This window comes from Gallus gallus, chromosome 1, assembly GCF_016699485.2.
Source record: "Gallus gallus isolate bGalGal1 chromosome 1, bGalGal1.mat.broiler.GRCg7b, whole genome shotgun sequence".
Taxonomy (NCBI): domain Eukaryota; kingdom Metazoa; phylum Chordata; class Aves; order Galliformes; family Phasianidae; genus Gallus; species Gallus gallus.
The window spans coordinates 139045944-139063143 of NC_052532.1; the positions used below are offsets into that span (position 1 = coordinate 139045944).

The 17200-nt window shown below is 43.6% G+C and overlaps 1 protein-coding gene across 7 annotated transcripts in view; it reads left to right on the top strand.

The window, feature by feature from the left end:
- COL4A2 (collagen type IV alpha 2 chain) overlaps positions 1-15874 on the top strand; it is a 142110-nt gene extending 126236 nt beyond the window's left edge. For 6 of the 7 annotated variants that reach the window (XM_015277855.4, XM_046941167.1, XM_046941168.1 and 3 more), the window contains 14 exons: positions 26-89; positions 466-540; positions 1120-1227; positions 2173-2280; positions 3760-3831; positions 4202-4327; positions 5813-5929; positions 7416-7577; positions 7709-7807; positions 8495-8641; positions 9215-9331; positions 10126-10317; positions 10623-10909; positions 14154-15874. In XM_015277855.4, the coding sequence (XP_015133341.3) occupies positions 26-89; positions 466-540; positions 1120-1227; positions 2173-2280; positions 3760-3831; positions 4202-4327; positions 5813-5929; positions 7416-7577; positions 7709-7807; positions 8495-8641; positions 9215-9331; positions 10126-10317; positions 10623-10909; positions 14154-14408 (1929 nt within the window). In that variant the 3' untranslated portion in view covers positions 14409-15874. The remainder of the gene's footprint in view (positions 1-25; positions 90-465; positions 541-1119; positions 1228-2172; positions 2281-3759; positions 3832-4201; positions 4328-5812; positions 5930-7415; positions 7578-7708; positions 7808-8494; positions 8642-9214; positions 9332-10125; positions 10318-10622; positions 10910-14153) is intronic. The other variant, NM_001162390.2, reaches the window with a different exon arrangement.
- The last annotated feature ends 1326 nt before the right edge of the window (positions 15875-17200 follow it).

Here is a 17200-nt window from a genome sequence, read left to right on the forward strand (position 1 = left end):
ATACTTGTTTTCAATCATATGACAGGGAGATAAGGGTGCCCCAGGAATTTCGGGCCATTTTGGTACTCCTGGCTCCCATGGTGAAATTGGTGAGTTTGTTCTCTTACCTGAGCTTTCTTTGTATTCGTCAACAATCAAATGAAGTGAAATTCTGAAGGATATGAGAGGGTCTTCAGTCTTAATGAGTCCTTCTATGGTCTTACGGTATGGTGTTGCAAACATAGGATGCTGTGAAAAGTTTAATTCTGTTAATTCCATGCAAGATACAAAAATCTATGGCAGGGTGTCAGTAGAGGGGCTGTTCTACATCCTGTTTTTCTTCCTTTAACTTACTTCTGTTTTTATCTACAAAGATAATAATTGCAGCATTTTGTCTTGGAAGTTGCAGTCCTTCAAAAGAACGGGATATTCTGCTGGTTTTGGTTAAAGCTTTGCCACTCACTTCTTGTTTTTACCTTGAAATAGGTGAGCCGGGCGATACTATAAACTTACCAGGAATGCCAGGCCTCAAAGGGGAAGTTGGTGTGCCGGGTCTTACAGGTACTAAGGTCACTGTTACTCTGGATTTCTCATTTTTCACAGATTAAATTCCACAGAGGAAAGGTGGGAGAGCTTAGCATGTGCTTTTGATGGCTGTTCAGCCATCTTGAAGAGGTGCATCTTTACTGCATTGAAATTAATATGTGCTAAGTTTACCTCTTCAAATGAAATGACAGTTATGGTACTAAACTTCAATCACCAGCAGCTCTAGTAAAACACCATAATATAATTCTTTTTTACCACTCATGACAAAAGGAGCAATATCAAGCCAAAATTATGTAAGGGGTGGATAGCAGAATTAAGTTGATTGATTGGGTTGGTTACATCTGCACATTCCGCATATTTGAACATCAGAGTCATAATCCAAATAATCTGGGGATTGCTGTTAAAGGAACAAATTTAATGACAGATTGGCCAAGATGCGGTAGAAGACCATTCATTCTCCCACACTATGAAAGCACCCTGACTTGAAGAATGTCTCCATCCACTAGACCAGGACTCATCAAGTAGCCAGCTTCACATCAGCAAGTTAGTTTAGGATTATATAAAGATTACTAAGAAAATTTACTCTTTTTGCAGGCTTAAGAGGAGGCCCCGGACAAAAAGGTGAAGGAGGTGATCCTGGTTTACCTGGCATTGAAGGCCTCAAGGGCATACAGGGTGTACCTGGCTCCTTGGGACAGAAAGGTAAAATATTCCTCCCTTTTAACACTCCAAAGAATAAAACAGGATGAGAAGAGAAAGGGAAAAAACTCTATTCAATCAAGAGAAATTCCTTAAGTTTTTAAAATGTTAATTGTTCTGTAAGTTGGCAAAGAGCAATAAAAAGAATGTGGAACTCCCAGGAGAACTTGTTAAGAGGAAATTTCAAAAGATTAACTCGGGTTCACAGCAGTGTTTCCTTTCCTATAACAATCATGTGTCCGGTCAAACTGTTGCATTGCTGGCACACTGAGGTATTCTCACGGCGACAAGGAGGTGGGCATTTCAGCACTTTTATCTGCCATAAATGCAATAAATATGCCACAGGATCTAATCGGGGAGCCTTTGTGCCAGTTTCCCTGGCTGAACATACAAGAATGCAGGGAAAGCAAAGTCAGGCCTAGCTCAGGCTGGATCTTGTGGCTCAAGAACGTGTCTCATTCCAGGAGGACCATGAAAGTGCTCCTTCAGAGCAGTTGCTCCACGTTTCTTATATAATTATAGGGCATATAAATTCCATCCAAACCGGAGCCGTGCTAGTAGGTACATCACTGGGATACAACACTATTCCGATTAGTTTTCCAGTCAGGGAGCCAAAACAGAGGGGCAAATGGGGCAACTAAGGTGCGCATAAATGAAATTACCTATTGTAACTGCTAATTGAAGTCAGACAACCATTTTAGTAGGTGTCCGTTATATTCCCAAGGTTGTCATAAGCCTGAAATTTGCAATTAATGGTTCTGTTACACCTTGCCTGTCTTACCTTTTCTCTCTTTTGTCATCCACTTGGATGAAGGGTGCAGTGTCATACAGTGATGCTGAGGACGTAAGCTTTTATTTTGCTACCTGGGAGAAGGAAGGCAGCAAGAACCAGTGTTCTGGGCTGCTGACTTCTAAGGACACTCATGATGATATACCGTTGTCACATAGGTTTGCCTGGACTGGTCGGCCCTCCAGGGCAGCAAGGAAGCCCCGGGACGCCTGGATTCCAAGGAGAAAAAGGAGCTCCCGGCTGGCCTGGCTTACCAGGACAAGCAGGTATTCATACAGCTTTGGCTATTCAGTCATATCAGTGTGAGCTTTTACTGTTATTCTTTTGGGGTGAAGAAGAAAGAGGGCTTTTTGCAATTCACAGCAGCAGAGCTCCCTCTAGTAAACGTGCTCTAGATGAAGAAGTCCAGATGCATTGATGGGGACCCATGTGGTTGCTTTCTAATTCCTTGGTTCTGAAGGACTGTATCTGCTGAGCTCCCTTGAAGTTGCACTGGGGAAGGTTCAGGTTGGATATCAGGAAAAAGCTATTCTTAAAAAGAGTGGTGAGGCATTGGCACAGGCTGCACAGGGAGGTGGTGGAGTCACCGTCCCTGGGGGTGCTCCAGAAAATGGTGGGTGTACGTCTGTGGGACACGGTCAGTGGGCATAGTGGGGATGGGCTGGCAGATGGACTAGATGACCTTGGAGGTCTTTTCCAACCTTAATGATTCTGTGATTGTAACCTCCCTCTCAACCAAGAGAGCAGTTTTCAAGAATTGTTTTCATTCATAATGAAGCTGAGAAGAAAGAGCGGTGATCTACAGTGTCAGAATAAAAAGTGGCATTAGATGGCAAACAGTAAACTTGTCTTCCATCATCATCAAAACCCACTTACTGATCTGACACGTGGTTCTATGGATTTGGGTGGCTTACATCCAAATTGAGGCTCAGGCAGAATTCTGCTATCAAAATACAGGCAGTAGTTGAAAATGAAACTGTATCACAGGATACAGGATCTCATTATCTGCCACCTGACTCCTTCGTATATGAAGTGAGCAGATTTTTTCTCTACAAGTACAGCAGGAAATTGCCCTGATTTTAGTGAGATTCATCTATCTGAATCTGCGTCAAAACAAAGCTAATAGAGTTATGGAGGCTGCCTTTATAAGCAATGAAGAGAGAGGCAGACAGTTATTTTTGTGAAGGTTTAATTGTCCTTCAGAGCTCTGACAATTGATTAAAGATACCCATCTAGCTTTAACATCGCGCTTAACTTTTTGATAGACACAAATAAATGGGATAAATTTTACCTATGACAGCAGTAGCAGCTATTACACATTTTGTTAACTGTTGTTTGTGGGTTTTTTTTAATGACCCAGAGTGAATTTCTCCTGAAGAGGGCTTCATTATAATTACATTTAGGTTGTACAATTATCCCATAATTGTCTTGGTTTGAGGACTTTTGAAAACATTAAATGGTTATTAGAAAGTTGCGGTCGCAAGACTGGAACTAATGGCCTTCTACCAGACAGATTAGAGAGATTTTAAGTATCTCATTGTGAGCTGATTGGATATTAATTAGATTTGCTAATTAAAAAAATAAATAACGTATTACGTAGTAAGCTAATTATAATTAATTAATTTGCATATAATACATGAGAGTTTAACACAGAATCATATTTATTTAAGCACTTCCATTTTTTCATGTGGAATATATATGATCTAATAGAAACTACTAAGATAATGAGTCTAATTTTAAAACAGGCTTGCCTGGCTTAAGAGGAATCAGTGGACTGCATGGTTTACCGGGCACCAAGGGCTTACCAGGATCACCAGGTCAGTGAGACTTTCATTCTGCCTGTTGATGGGCACTGCATTGGGTTCGGTGCAAGTGTTGTCTGTGAGATCTTTGCAGTGGGACTTTCCTTTTCGTCCTCTAAAGCTAAATGTGTATTTGCCTCATTATTATGGACTCTGGCAAACAACTGCTTACAGTGTACGCGCTGAATTAGAATACAATTTCAAATCATAATTTCTTTCCTTGTGTAAAGTTAAATCCTCGTTATTTTCCTTTTCTGTTATGAGCCATTTTTCCATGAGCCACTCTATTCAGTAAATCCATATGCTCTGTACAAATATGTGAGAATGCTGACTTGTTACTACATGAGGAAACATTTATTCTCGCTTGTGAACAATTCCACAACAGGTCCAGACGGCTATGGCTCTGCGGGCTTCCCAGGCCCTGTGGGTGACAAAGGAGAAGCAGGAGAGCCCAGCAGAGTGGAGGGCAGCCAAGGCCCGCCGGGTCAGAAGGGAGACAGAGGTGTTCCAGGTCTGTACACTGGAGAATGGGATCCACTTATTCTTTGTTCCACTTTTGGGTGTTACAGATGTCACAAAGTGCAATATAGTGTAGGCGGCTGCATAGGAGAGCTACAGAAGCAGTGCCCAACGTGGGGAAAGTCACAGTTTGTAGTTACTGCTTCTGCTTACCCAGACCTTACTCAGAAACAGTGCACTGCCCAATGCAGGACATGGTAACCCCTTCGGGATGGCCTGCATCCTTCCCCACAGCAGCAGCCCCCTGTACTCCCCCCCCCCAGAGCTCAGCACACTGCAGACGCCAGAGGCTGCTCTCAACCACCAGCTCCCAAAATATTTTTAAAGAGGCTCCAATTACACCAATCCTATGGCTCTCCTTTCTTTCTTTTCATTGCAAAACCTTCAATGTTTACCTATCTTCTGAAAGCCTCGCAGTCCGTTAATGTGTGATTTTCCTTCTGATCCCTCTTGGACTCTATTTGCGCGCACCACGTTTCACTTATACCATCACCCTCGTGCCGGGTTAGCGTAAGGCCTTCCAGCTCTGACCCACCTCGCTATAGCAGGCAGCAGCTACCTCAGTGCAGTGCACCACCAGTTCTTCTTCCATCAGAGGGTCTCCAGACCAATGCTACGGATGAAACAACTACTACATGTTTTAATAACTTTTCCAACATTTTAACTCTAAAAGCACCAAGGGCTGGCAGACACATAAAACTTTACTCCCTCTACCTGAACCGTTCAGTGGCTGTTCTTTTGTATTCTGCTTTGTCCTTACAAACAGGATGCATATTCTCTAACACCATTCCGACATTTCATTTCAAGCCCTGGAAGAAATAACCATTTGGCTTATTTTGTTTGTGTCTATCAGAATTAAATATTATTAGGTTTTTTTACATGACTAAACAAAGGGGGTTGTGTGGCTTCCTGACAAGGAAGGATAATTTTGAACAAAAAGGTGAGGTAAATTTTTGGCCATTTAGCTTCTCTTAAGGCTACTTATCTTCCTTTGGGCCATTTAACATCTTCCATCTAAAGAGAATTTCTTGGTATTCAAACTTCTGGTTTCATTCAGCCCTCCAGAAGAACAAAGTGTCTGTGACCCCTATTTAATAGGACACAGAGGAACAAAGCTGCTTTCTTGTCTGCTGAAATATACTTAGGATATCTCAAGTACTCTCTGTTTTGAAGTAACATTTAACCTGGCAGACACAATATTATTAACATTCCACACAGTGAGTTGTAATTAACTATCCAGAGAGCTTTGAAACACAACTAATACTTAGGTTTTCTTTTGAGAACACCTCCACAGCATCACCTGAGGGAAAACAAACAAACAAATAAATAAATAAAAATAAAAAAGCAAAGATCAGTGGGAACTGCAGGTGTTTCCACTTTGAAAATACCGTTCGTTGCACTCAGTGAAAAGTCAGTCCTTCTAATCGAAAGTGTCCATTTTCCTTGCAGTACTGATCATTTCTTCTCTTCTTTTCAGGAGTCCAAGGACCCTTTGGCATTCCTGGGCAGGATGGACTTCCAGGGCCTCCTGGGATTTCCAATATATCAGGATATCCAGGCGATACAGGTTCCCCAGGTCTAGATGGAGTGCCAGGTAATTCATGCCTCGTATCCCTCAGATAACAATTAGAGATTAAGTACAAAATTAGCAATAGCCGTTTCTTTCAGTCTTTATTCAGTAAAGTATCTCTATTAAATGCAACACTGAAGTCTCGGTGCTCCTTGAAGACAGAACACTGGGATGCTCCCAGTTAGACAAAACCAGGGGGCAGAACTGTATACGAAAGGCTGTTCCTGCAGGATGGCCTGATGGAAGGGCTTGTTTTTCATGCAATGGCAGATTTAATCAATCATCTAAAATTCTCTTAACATCTTTCAGAAGCATTATTCTAACTTACTGCTTTAAAATCTTAGATCTGTGGTAGACTTGCAGATGTGCAGACTATTTTCTTTATCATTCCCAATTTTTTCCTCTGTGAAATTACATAAGAAAGCATTATCTTTTCTCATCTCTAGAAGTCCATGCTGTGAGCTTGCCTTTTTCACACATGAAAGAGCCAATCTGTGACTGCATATTTAGAAGCTGATAGTCCTGTTGCTTGTTGGACTGCACAGTCATTTCAAACTTCAGTGCCACCACGAAGCACTTGTAGCAGAAGTTGCAGATGTATGTATACATCTCCATGTGATGTGTGGAAATTGAGATGTGAACTCAGCAAAAAGAGCAGGCAAATGATCTGTGAAACCAACAAAATACCTAGGTTTCCAAGTGTGAAGAGTATGTTAGTTGGCCGGACTCTGCTTACTGATTCCCACTCCCCAAGCAGTCATTTCAGTAAAAAATCAGTAATAGTGAAGAGAGTGGGATAGGAACAGGAAGACCACCTGCCAGCTGATGTGGAATAGCATGGCTCTTTTACTTTGCCGTAAGCATCTTGCATTCGTATCCACACATAATTCAACTTCAACGGGCAGCATGAGAGAAGCCTCACTGAAAACCATTGTTACTTAATTCTTTTTTCCCTGGAAACAAAGTCCATTTCTTCTCTTCTCAGGCAGCAGAGGTAGCTAACAGAAACCTGCCAAGTTTAGCTTCAGGCAATAGGTACTTCTGGGAAAAGCAGCTGTTCCCGTAACTGCCAAGAGAGAGTGAAGCAGTTACTGGTATCCAGGTGTTCAGCTGAAGCACCAAAGTACATGGAACACTGAGTCCTTGGCATATTTACCACCTGGCACCAATCACGTATTTGCTGCTGTCTGATTTCTCTCTAGTTACTTGGAAAATTTAGGACAAAGCAGGGAGGCACCCAGTGAAGTGGGGCATTTGCTGGGGCAGAGAGAGCCCCAAATCAAAGGCTGTGACAACACCATATTCTGTGGGAACTCTATGCTCTAATTCCTCTGCCACTGCCAGGCTGGGAGCAGGATGCAGATTAAGTCTGTTAGACAACTGAGCACAAACTCCCTGCTTAAATTAAGGAAATAAAACCTGATGTGATACAATTAGCGCTGCTACTTTCATCTGTGCCCGGGTATTAAGGCAGTATGAACAGATTACAGCTCGAATGTGCTCTAAACAGGCTATCCAGGACTACATGGGCAGCCTGGAATACCAGCTCCACCGGGAAGCAAGGGAGAAAGTGGACGAGCAGGTGTGAGCGGACAAGCTGGCCCCAAAGGGACAAGAGGTGATCCTGGATTACCAGGGAGACCTGGGATTCCTGGTTATCCTGGACCAAAAGGTGAGGATGGGAGATGCTGATCATCTGTAGAGGGGAACCCTCTGCGCTAGAACAGTTTGAGTATCATGACTTCAGAATTCATGTGTTCTGTGTTAAAATACAATAATGTCACGTGTCTTTTTGCATTAAAGGTCGTAAGGGTGAACAAGGTGTCATTGGCTTTATTGGCACAATAGGATTTCCAGGTGATTTGGGACCCATCGGACCCAAGGGGGATAGAGGGCTTACTGGTGAGTAATTGCAGTCAGATGCGTGACTTCTTTCTAAACTTTCTGCAGCCACACAGGGCTGACATAGGTGGCCCTTCCTGTAGCAGGAGGTTTAGACCAGGAGGCCTCCAAAGTCCTCCAGCCCTGCATGACTGTGTGACCCATGGCAAATTCCAGTGGACAGGTGTCTAAATTAATATGGATTGTCAGCTTTCTGCCCTAATGAATTGATTTTATACAAGGTACTGGCTCCAAAATCAGAGCCACTTTCAAGGGGAGAAAAGAAGATTTCTTTGTATAAACTAATTCTGCAGAGTATACATACTGGTTATTTAGAAATCTATACCATCGTTTATCTGTGTTTCCAGAAGTCCATAAAAAGATGATGCTCCACCTGTTGACTTTTGGGGGGGGAACTTCCCAGCCTCCTACATCGTAACCGAAGGGAGCAGTAGCACCACTCATTTCCTTCAGCTTATCTTTATGCTGTCTAATAAAAAATAATCCCCATCCTCATATGTGTTCTCCTGATATAAAAAGTCTTTTACCCGAGGAATCGTACTGCAGACACTTCAGAACAGCCCCTCTCTTGCATATGCAGCCAAGTAACAGCAACATGTCTGTGAGTGAAAGCATATGAAGGCAAGTATGTTTTTGTTTTTGTTTTTTTTTTTTAATCAAACTGCTTCATCTTGTCTCTTATCACAGGCTTTCAGGGCCCTCCAGGCTCTCCTGGGTTGCCACCAATTCCTCCAAGGCTGGTTGCTGAGCAAGGTTCACCAGGTCCCCGTGGAAATGCAGGGCCTCGGGGAAGTCCAGGTGATGCAGGACCTCAAGGTCCACCAGGAGAACCAGGTAGGAACTGCACACTTAGAGCAACAGCTCAGTTGCCGTGAGCAGTGAGGCCACCAGTGCACTGCTTTGGCTCTCTTCAACTCAAACTCATATGAGTCAGAAAGGGGAGTCAAACTTGGGCTTTTCAAAACTAGAGGCCTGGCTTTCCTCTGCCTCCTAAGATTCAGACCTTAAGCAAAACAGGAGAGAATTGTTGACGACACTTGCACAACCAAAGCAACATCAGATATGGATACAGGCACTTAAATCAAGAACAAAAGTCACTGAAAAACTCATCCTTGTGGGTGTGCTTTTGGTGAAGGAAATGTAGTGACACACAGACCAGATGCAGCGCACCTCTTGCTGCTGGTCTCGTTACAGACGTGTGGTGGTAGCAAGAGTGAAAGATTAAGGTGGTGGGTGTCATGTAGTCTTGATCCTAGCAGTCTTTTCCAATGAATTCAGTGCTCTTTGAGCAGTAAGATCTTGCTCTCAGTGTAAACTGGTAAACCTGGCAGGCAGGACTGAACACATGCAAACAGAGTACACGTTAATGGAGTAAGTCATTGTGCTCATCACTGTTGTTGGTGCAAGGTCTCAGAGGCTTACCTGGAGAACCAGGACTCCAGGGCAGAGGTGGCATTCCAGCTCCTCCTGGATCCAGAGGTGAACAAGGAGCAATGGGGTTTCAAGGTCCAGTGGGATTTGAAGGTAAGAGTTTCACACAGCATTTCTTCCCTCTTTCCCATTTCACTGCCTTAAATTGTTCTGAAATTATTATCACTGGATGGGGAGGCTGGAGAAAGCTTGTGTCTTCACATATTCTTCACGGGGCACCTCTAACTTCTAAAAGAGGATGCACTGTTTTCAAAATGAGTTTTGATAGGTGTCGATGGCAGTCAACTCATGAGAGTAAGTTTTTGATCTGAGTGTATTTTCATATTGCTTTATTTCAGCACAGTGTTTTGCCAGCACTTAAACAGTGTTTGAGTAGGTGATATTTGGATAGATGATGTTTAAGGGATTGTATTTGTGAAGAGAATACTTGTGTCTTTATCCAGTCAAAGAGCAGCAAGATTGCCATCTTAATAAGCCAAGTACAAAGAGAAAAAGGTATTTGCAGAGCAGAATCATAACCATATGAAGCAAATACAAGCAACCGGAAAACTATTGGTTAATCTTAAGCTAAGAAAATGTTGTGAAGGAAACAGATCCTCATCTGTATTGCACAAATCCTGCTAAAATTCATCAGAACTTTATCTGTGACTTTCCCTGGCTCTGACAGAGAAATACACCATGTTAGGAACCAAGGAGCCTGTTACAGCACCAGTCTGCTTCAAAATCAACTGTTCTAATCCTAGAGCTAGTGCTTTTTAAACAGTAACTTACCATAAGAAGAGTTATCTTGCAATTAATCTTTGCTCATGGGCAGTTTAGCTGAAATATCAGCGACCATTTGTGGGAGCACAAACTGAATTGTATTCTTCTTCTCTCTTTCATCTAAGGCCAGCCAGGTCGTCCCGGTAGCCCCGGGCTGCCAGGCATGCCGGGTCGCAGCGTTAGCATCGGCTACCTGCTGGTGAAGCACAGCCAGTCCGACCAAGAGCCAATGTGCCCGATTGGCATGAACAAACTCTGGAGTGGCTACAGCCTCCTGTACTTTGAGGGACAAGAGAAAGCACACAACCAGGACCTAGGTACGTGCAGGTGTTGCTAGCAGCAGCCTCAACTCCATGCCACTGACTGCAGACAAGAAAAAGAAATGGAACTTAGAGAAAGCTTGGATTTCGGTGTGCAAGCTTAGGAAGCACCAAAAAGAGAAGATAAAAACTGTATGTCTCCATAGGGTGTCCCTGAGAGAGATCTTGCAGTTGTAAAGCCAGTGACACATTATGGACTGCGAGGTTTTACTGACACTCACTTAGGAAGGAGCAGGAAACTGAACACATGCATTGTCTTCTGTGTTGCCTTGCCATAATTTCTTTTCTTCTTTTTTTAACAGGGCTGGCTGGCTCATGCTTGGCTCGTTTCAGTACAATGCCATTCCTCTACTGTAACCCTGGGGATATTTGTTATTATGCAAATCGAAATGACAAATCCTACTGGCTCTCAACTACAGCACCTCTTCCAATGATGCCTGTGGCAGAAGAAGAAATTAGGCCATATATCAGCCGCTGCTCTGTGTGTGAGGCCCCAGCTGTGGCAATTGCTGTCCATAGCCAAGAAGCTTCTATTCCTCGCTGCCCTGAAGGCTGGCGCAGTTTATGGATTGGATATTCCTTCCTTATGGTATTTGTTCTCCAGTGTGGCATTTTGTATGGCACTAGATTTAAGTATGAGTCTTAGATACTAGGAAGGCTGCTCTGTCTTAGATTCAGTAACATCAAAATGATGCTTCATCCTGGGGACCTGGGGAACAACAAAAGTCATCCCTAGGAAGTAGAAATAGGAAGCAAAATTTATGTGAATTGCAGAGAAAATGGCCAGAGTGGCAATTTGGAGTCCTTTGTCAGAATATCATCTGGAATCTTTATATACCAAAAGTGTTTGAGAGCAGAACACCGGGACAGCTGTGGCTTAGAAGGTAAAACCATGCTGAGGTGCATCCATAGCCTACAAAGCATTTTCACAGCTACAAGAAGAGTCGGGGATGTACCTCACTATTAAGAAGCTGATCTGGAGGAAAAACAAGATACATCCCCTTCTTTTGGATACTGAAAATCACTGCTATTTAGATTTAGATGCAAAAAAATGTTTCACTTGGTCTGGAAAGAGAGAGAGTCTCCTGTTGCTTTAAAAGTTAATCTTCAATGTATTCTCCCTAAGCGGCTGAGGCCCCTCGGTGTGCTCAGCGCAGAGCAGAGGAGCTGAGGGGAGGCCTCATGGCGGCCGCAGCTCCTCACAGGGAGCGGAGGGGCAGCGCTGAGCTCTGCTCTGTGTGACAGCGACAGGGCCCGAGGGAACGGCATGGAGCTGTCAGGGGAGGGGCAGCTGGGGGTGAGGGAAAGGGGCTGCACCAGAGGGCGGTGGGCATGGAACGGGCTGCCCAGGGCTGTGGGCACAGCCCCCGGTGCCGGAGTTCAGGGAGCCATGTTGTGAAGGCCGGAAAAATAGAATAAGATGTATTTGGCAGAAATCATCTCTAGTCAGCCTTTTCCACAAATTATTTGCTTTTCAAAAGCTTCAGCTTTTTTTTTTTTTAATGAAAAGGAGAAAAAAGAAAGAAATTTGTTATTTTTTTACTTAGTTATAGAAACAAGATTTGAGACCTTTGACCTTTCTCTTGCTTCTCTGATAAGCCCTTGATAGCAATCTCATAGTTCCTTCACAGGAATGCCAAGGATTAATTGTTTGTAAAGGTAAGCATTCAGCATTGTTAAGGGCAAAGCTGTTACCTTTAGCAAGAAGCTTTTGCCTGGACAAAGTCTGTGCCAGCACCACAGAACATACAGTGAGAAGTGTTTTAGAAGATTCAGATCTTCAGTTTCCCATCTAACATTCCAAAGCGACTGAAGTGTTTGACATACACATTTTTTTGCTTCTCATGCAACTCTTGAAAGAGAAGTGAAACATGCTTGTGGTTATTTCAAGCTATGCATTGTTTTACTTCCTTGGCTGAAATTTGTCACCTCCTTCCCTTGGGTGAGGCACAATCATGAAGGGGTCACCATGGACTCCTGTCCAAACAGCCTTGGAGATTAGTAAGATTTCATGTGGAAAGGGCACACAGCTGTAGTGCTTCCTAGAAAGGTGTAACCCTTGCAGAGGGACAAGAAGCTCTGGTCAGTAAAAAGGAAGCTGTTAGAGACACAGAGTTGGTGTACACTGAGCATAGGAATATCACGGTCCTTGCCCTGAGGTTGCCGAGCAGGATTGCTCCCAACCCAGTGCTTGGAGATCACCTGCAATTTTTTTTCTGGCTGCTTTGTAGATACAACTGCAGAGGCCTCAAAGCTGTGAATCACAGAATCATTCAGGTTGGGAAAGATCTTAAAGACCATCAAGTCCAACCACAACCTAACCATACAACTCTAACAGCCCTCCACTAAATCATGTCCCTGAGCACCACATCCAAAGGGTTGTTAAACACGTCCAGGGATGGTGACTCAGCCACCTCCCTGGGGAGCCTATTCCAGTGCTTAACAACCCTTTCTGTAAAGAAGTGTTTCCTGATAGCCAACCTAAACTTACCCTGGCACAACTTAAGGCCATTTCCCCTCACAGGGCATGTTCTCCAAGCCCTTCGCCAGCCTTGTTGCCCTTCTTTGGACCTGCTCCAGCACCTCAGTGTCCTTTCTGTACTGAGGTGCCCAAAACTGAACACAGTACTCGAGGTGAGGCCTCACCAGTGCTGAGTACAGGGGCAGGATTACTAGTTCAGCCCTTCTACTTACCAACTTTGTTTATCTAGAGGGATGCTAGAACAGTTTCACTCTGAAGCTTTATAGCTTAGTACATCATCTTGCGATTTGTAACACAGCCCATGGGTTGTGTTTGAAAAAATAAATAAATCTAAAACCTCAGCAACATGCAACCCTGCACACAGGTCAGACTCTGTCGCTCCACTCCAAGGTGGCCACTTGTGTTCCTTATGGATATGAACATGGTGGGCCTCTGAGCATAAACCAAGGCAGTAATAGCTGTTATGTACTTTTATAATATGGCGTTTATTAAAGCGTAAGCAGGCAAACGTATTGAATGTACCTAGCAGATTTCTTCCTACATTTACAGAACTATTTAGCAAGTGTATTTTCCATCTGCTTTCATTTATATTGCAAACTCCTTCAGTTTCTAAGTGAAAATTAAACCGTGTCACTTCTGCAGCTGTACAGCCCTGGGGCAGACCGGGAATGCCTGTTTTGTCAGAGATCCCTTTGACAGAACACAAGTAACATTCGTTTGTTACTACTGTCTGTGTCAAAGGTAGCAGCTGAGTGGTTTCAGATGCATAAATTTGGTGTAATTCACAGTTAATGATAGAGGGAGCCTAGTTATTTGTATAGAAGCCAAAACTTTGTTTCCATAGTGCTCCTTATATGCTATGTGGAATAAATAAGACTTTATAATGACAATTAGTTATATGGAAAATCATCCTTCTCAGTGATGACAATCAGAAGAACAGGGCTGCCCATAGAGGTGGTGGAAAATCCATCCTCGGATATCTCAACAACTTGACTGTGCCCTGGAACAGCCCAGCGCAACTTTGAAGCTGGGCCTGCTTTGAGCAGAGGACTGGCTGAAGTGATGCTGAAAGGGCCCTTTCTCACCTACATGATTCCTCATTTGTAAGCTTTGCAACAGGGAGAATCCTAACCCTAGAAAATATGTTTGTCAGAAATAGTGTCAACACTTGAAATAGTTCCTTAGTATAAAGCATAGCCAAACCCTTCAGTCTTACACAGCCGCAGGATCGGCCGCTCTAGGTTTAAGAATTAGGAGCACTTCTAGTGCTTTTCCTGTCTTCCCACGCATAATTTGTTGATGGCATTGCCTGAGGTTGTGCTCTGAACGCTGCCCTCCTTGTCTCCTTTAGCACACTGCGGCTGGTGATGAAGGCGGAGGACAGTCGCTGGTCTCTCCTGGGAGCTGCCTGGAAGATTTCAGGGCTACTCCTTTCATCGAGTGCAATGGGGCCCGTGGAACCTGTCATTACTTTGCCAATAAGTACAGCTTCTGGCTCACTACGATTGACCAGCCCTTCCAAAGCAAGCCATCGGCAGACACACTCAAGGCAGGACTCATCCGAAGCCACATCAGCAGATGTCAAGTCTGTATGAAAAATTTATAGAAGCCTTTCATAGCATAAGGAACCTGCCTACCATCTAGTACTTGTACAGTGAAACCTTCTAGGGTGTTTAAACATTTGAATAAATCATGTTGGTGCTTTTTTAACTTATTACCTCAAAAGCGGAACGGAAAGTTAACGTTTGAAAGTGTATAAAAGCAAAATAAGCGTAACACAAATTAAGGTTAACACACAGACCCAGTGCTGTGTTCTCCTGCTATACAGTACCTATATATGTTTTTGCTAGTCTAACAGGTGTTGCAAATACTCACGCCTTTGAAGCACAAAAAAAAACCTTCAGAAATAAAAGCTTACCGTGGTCGGATACCCACTGCATTTACTTTAAGATAATATATACATCTCTTCTATTATGGTATTTGTCACGACACTAAACACTAACAGCTACGACCCAAACCATTAACACATTGTGATCACGCTGAGTGTTACAGCCTTGCAAAACTCTGACACTGTACAGTGGAAGGTGCTTACGTCCAGCATTAAAACCTAACTTCCATGTTTATTTTACGATTAGGCATCTCAAACACACTCAGAACAATCGGCTTTTATTGTATTTGTGGGGTTTTTATGAGCCTCACAATTTCCAAGCGCTCTGTCACTATAAATAGAGAAGCCCACAGTTGAGTGACCACAAAATGCAGTCTCTTCCTGTGTTGGTTAGGAGACTATACGGTAATGATCAGCATATTGTTTTACAAGTCTGGCCATTTTTGTTCTAGATATGCTCCAGACAGTGCTCTCAGACATAAGGTTTCAATGTTGGGTGCTCCCCAGTGGAGCCAGGAGTTGGACTCAGTGGCCCTTGTGGGTCCCTTCCAACTTCAGATGCTGGTGCATCTGGTGTCACCATGCATCATGGTGCTGTGATTACAAAGGTCCACTGTGTTGTGGGCATTCACCTGTGTGATGCTACTCACAGCACTGGGTGGTTTTGCATCACAGCTCTTCCCCTCTGAAAGCAGCCCACTCACCACAAGTAGTGACTGTGTGTTGCTGCAGCAGCAGTCGCACGCAGGGGAGGCTTTCCAGGGCAGCTTATTGCTCGATGCCACATTACCTCCAAAGCCGGAGCCCATCCTTGTGAAATCAAAGGGGAAGGAAGTAGGGCATTTATTTGGCACCATCTCTTCCCATAAAGAATTGTGTCATTGCACGCTAGGCTTGGGAAATGCCCTAAATAGCCAGCTCTTCCCTTCTAGAGAAGGAAGCAATTTAACCCAAAATATGTCTGTCACTGCTGGGGGGAACGGCGGGGGAAGAATCAGTTGCAAATGATTCTCTTCCTCCTGGCAAAGTCTGGTTCTATGTTCCCAAACACCAAAAACTGAAATCAAAGAGAAAACTAATTGCTGATATCAAAGTCACTGGTTCACTCCTGCATCCGGTGCTTATTGGCTTTTGTAATTACATTCCATCCTCACTGTGTCATAAATAAATGGGTTTTTTATACACTTCTATTTGTTGATTATTTCAATTTTTTAACAGGTTTTGTTGTTGTTTTCCTACAAAACGCGTATGGGCAGCTCTTTTGAATTGCTTTGCATCTAAGGCAATAAAAAAAAAGAGGCACTGCCATAAAGAGCCTTCCTGAAATTCAAACTCTGCAAGCAGGAATACACTTTGTGGCACTTAAATGGTGAGGCACTTAAGGTTGGACTGGGTGATCCAGTGGGTCTTTTCCAACCTTGGTGATTCTATGATTCTATGAAATCCTTCCGAGAGGAAACCTGCAGTTCTGGAGCTGCTCATTTAGGCTGACACGGTGGTATTTCACGTGTTGTTACAAAAAGGGAATTTAAGTCAATAAATGGTAATGCTGCAAATTAAAGCCAAGTATTACTCATGTTCCCCAACCTCAGGAAACTGATGTTGACCAACTTTGACACGTGTTACCTCTGCAAAAATGTGAAGTGCAAGTGAAGTTCTCAGCCAGCAGGGTTTCTGGCCTACATTAGTTGTGCATGTAATTATGTAGATCCACAAATGGAGAATTTCCCTGTGCTTGAAACCAGCTCTCTGACCGTACTGGAGCGATGAATGGCAGCCTCCAAACAAACCAAATCTGCCACTATTTATTTCAGCTAAACTAAATCCCTAGAATTGCAAACACTGCCGTCCACATCAGCCAAATCTATTCCACATTTGCCCATCCTTTCAGATTGCGCACAGATTGCAGTGACAAACACCTGAGAGTCATCAGTTTGCCTCTTCCACATCGTGCCAGACAGCCACAGTTGCTGGACAAGTGAACATGACATCACCAGGGACTTTTAATGTTTGCAATGCCTGCAATGCAGCAGCTGAAATGTTTTAAGAGAATTCGAGTTGAGGTTATACAAACCCATAGAAACTATTGTGTCAGCAGCAACAGCTAAGTATTCAGCCTTCAGTGGCTGACACGTTGCCTAATCTTCTTTTGCAGCCAATTCGTTTCGTGGAATTCAGCAGATGGGTCCTTCTCCAAAAGTTGCATTTCCTCTCTCGTTTCTGACTCTTGCGAGCCGTTTGCTCAGCACTGTACACCAGAACAGCATGAGTCAAAACAAGGGCAAGGGTCAGGAAATGAGGAGGGGAAAAAAAAACATGCCACGTGTGTGCAAAGTTTCATATTTTGTTTGTGTACGTCATGTGCTCCAGATCCAGGCACTTACCGTTCAGGAACTTAGGGTTCTAAACATAGCGCTTTTGTCTCCTAAGCTTCTGCTGTTTGAAAGTAAGTGTAAAGCACGCTGCTGAGTCTGGAGAAAGGTCAGCAAGGATACGTCCTCCTCCACAGG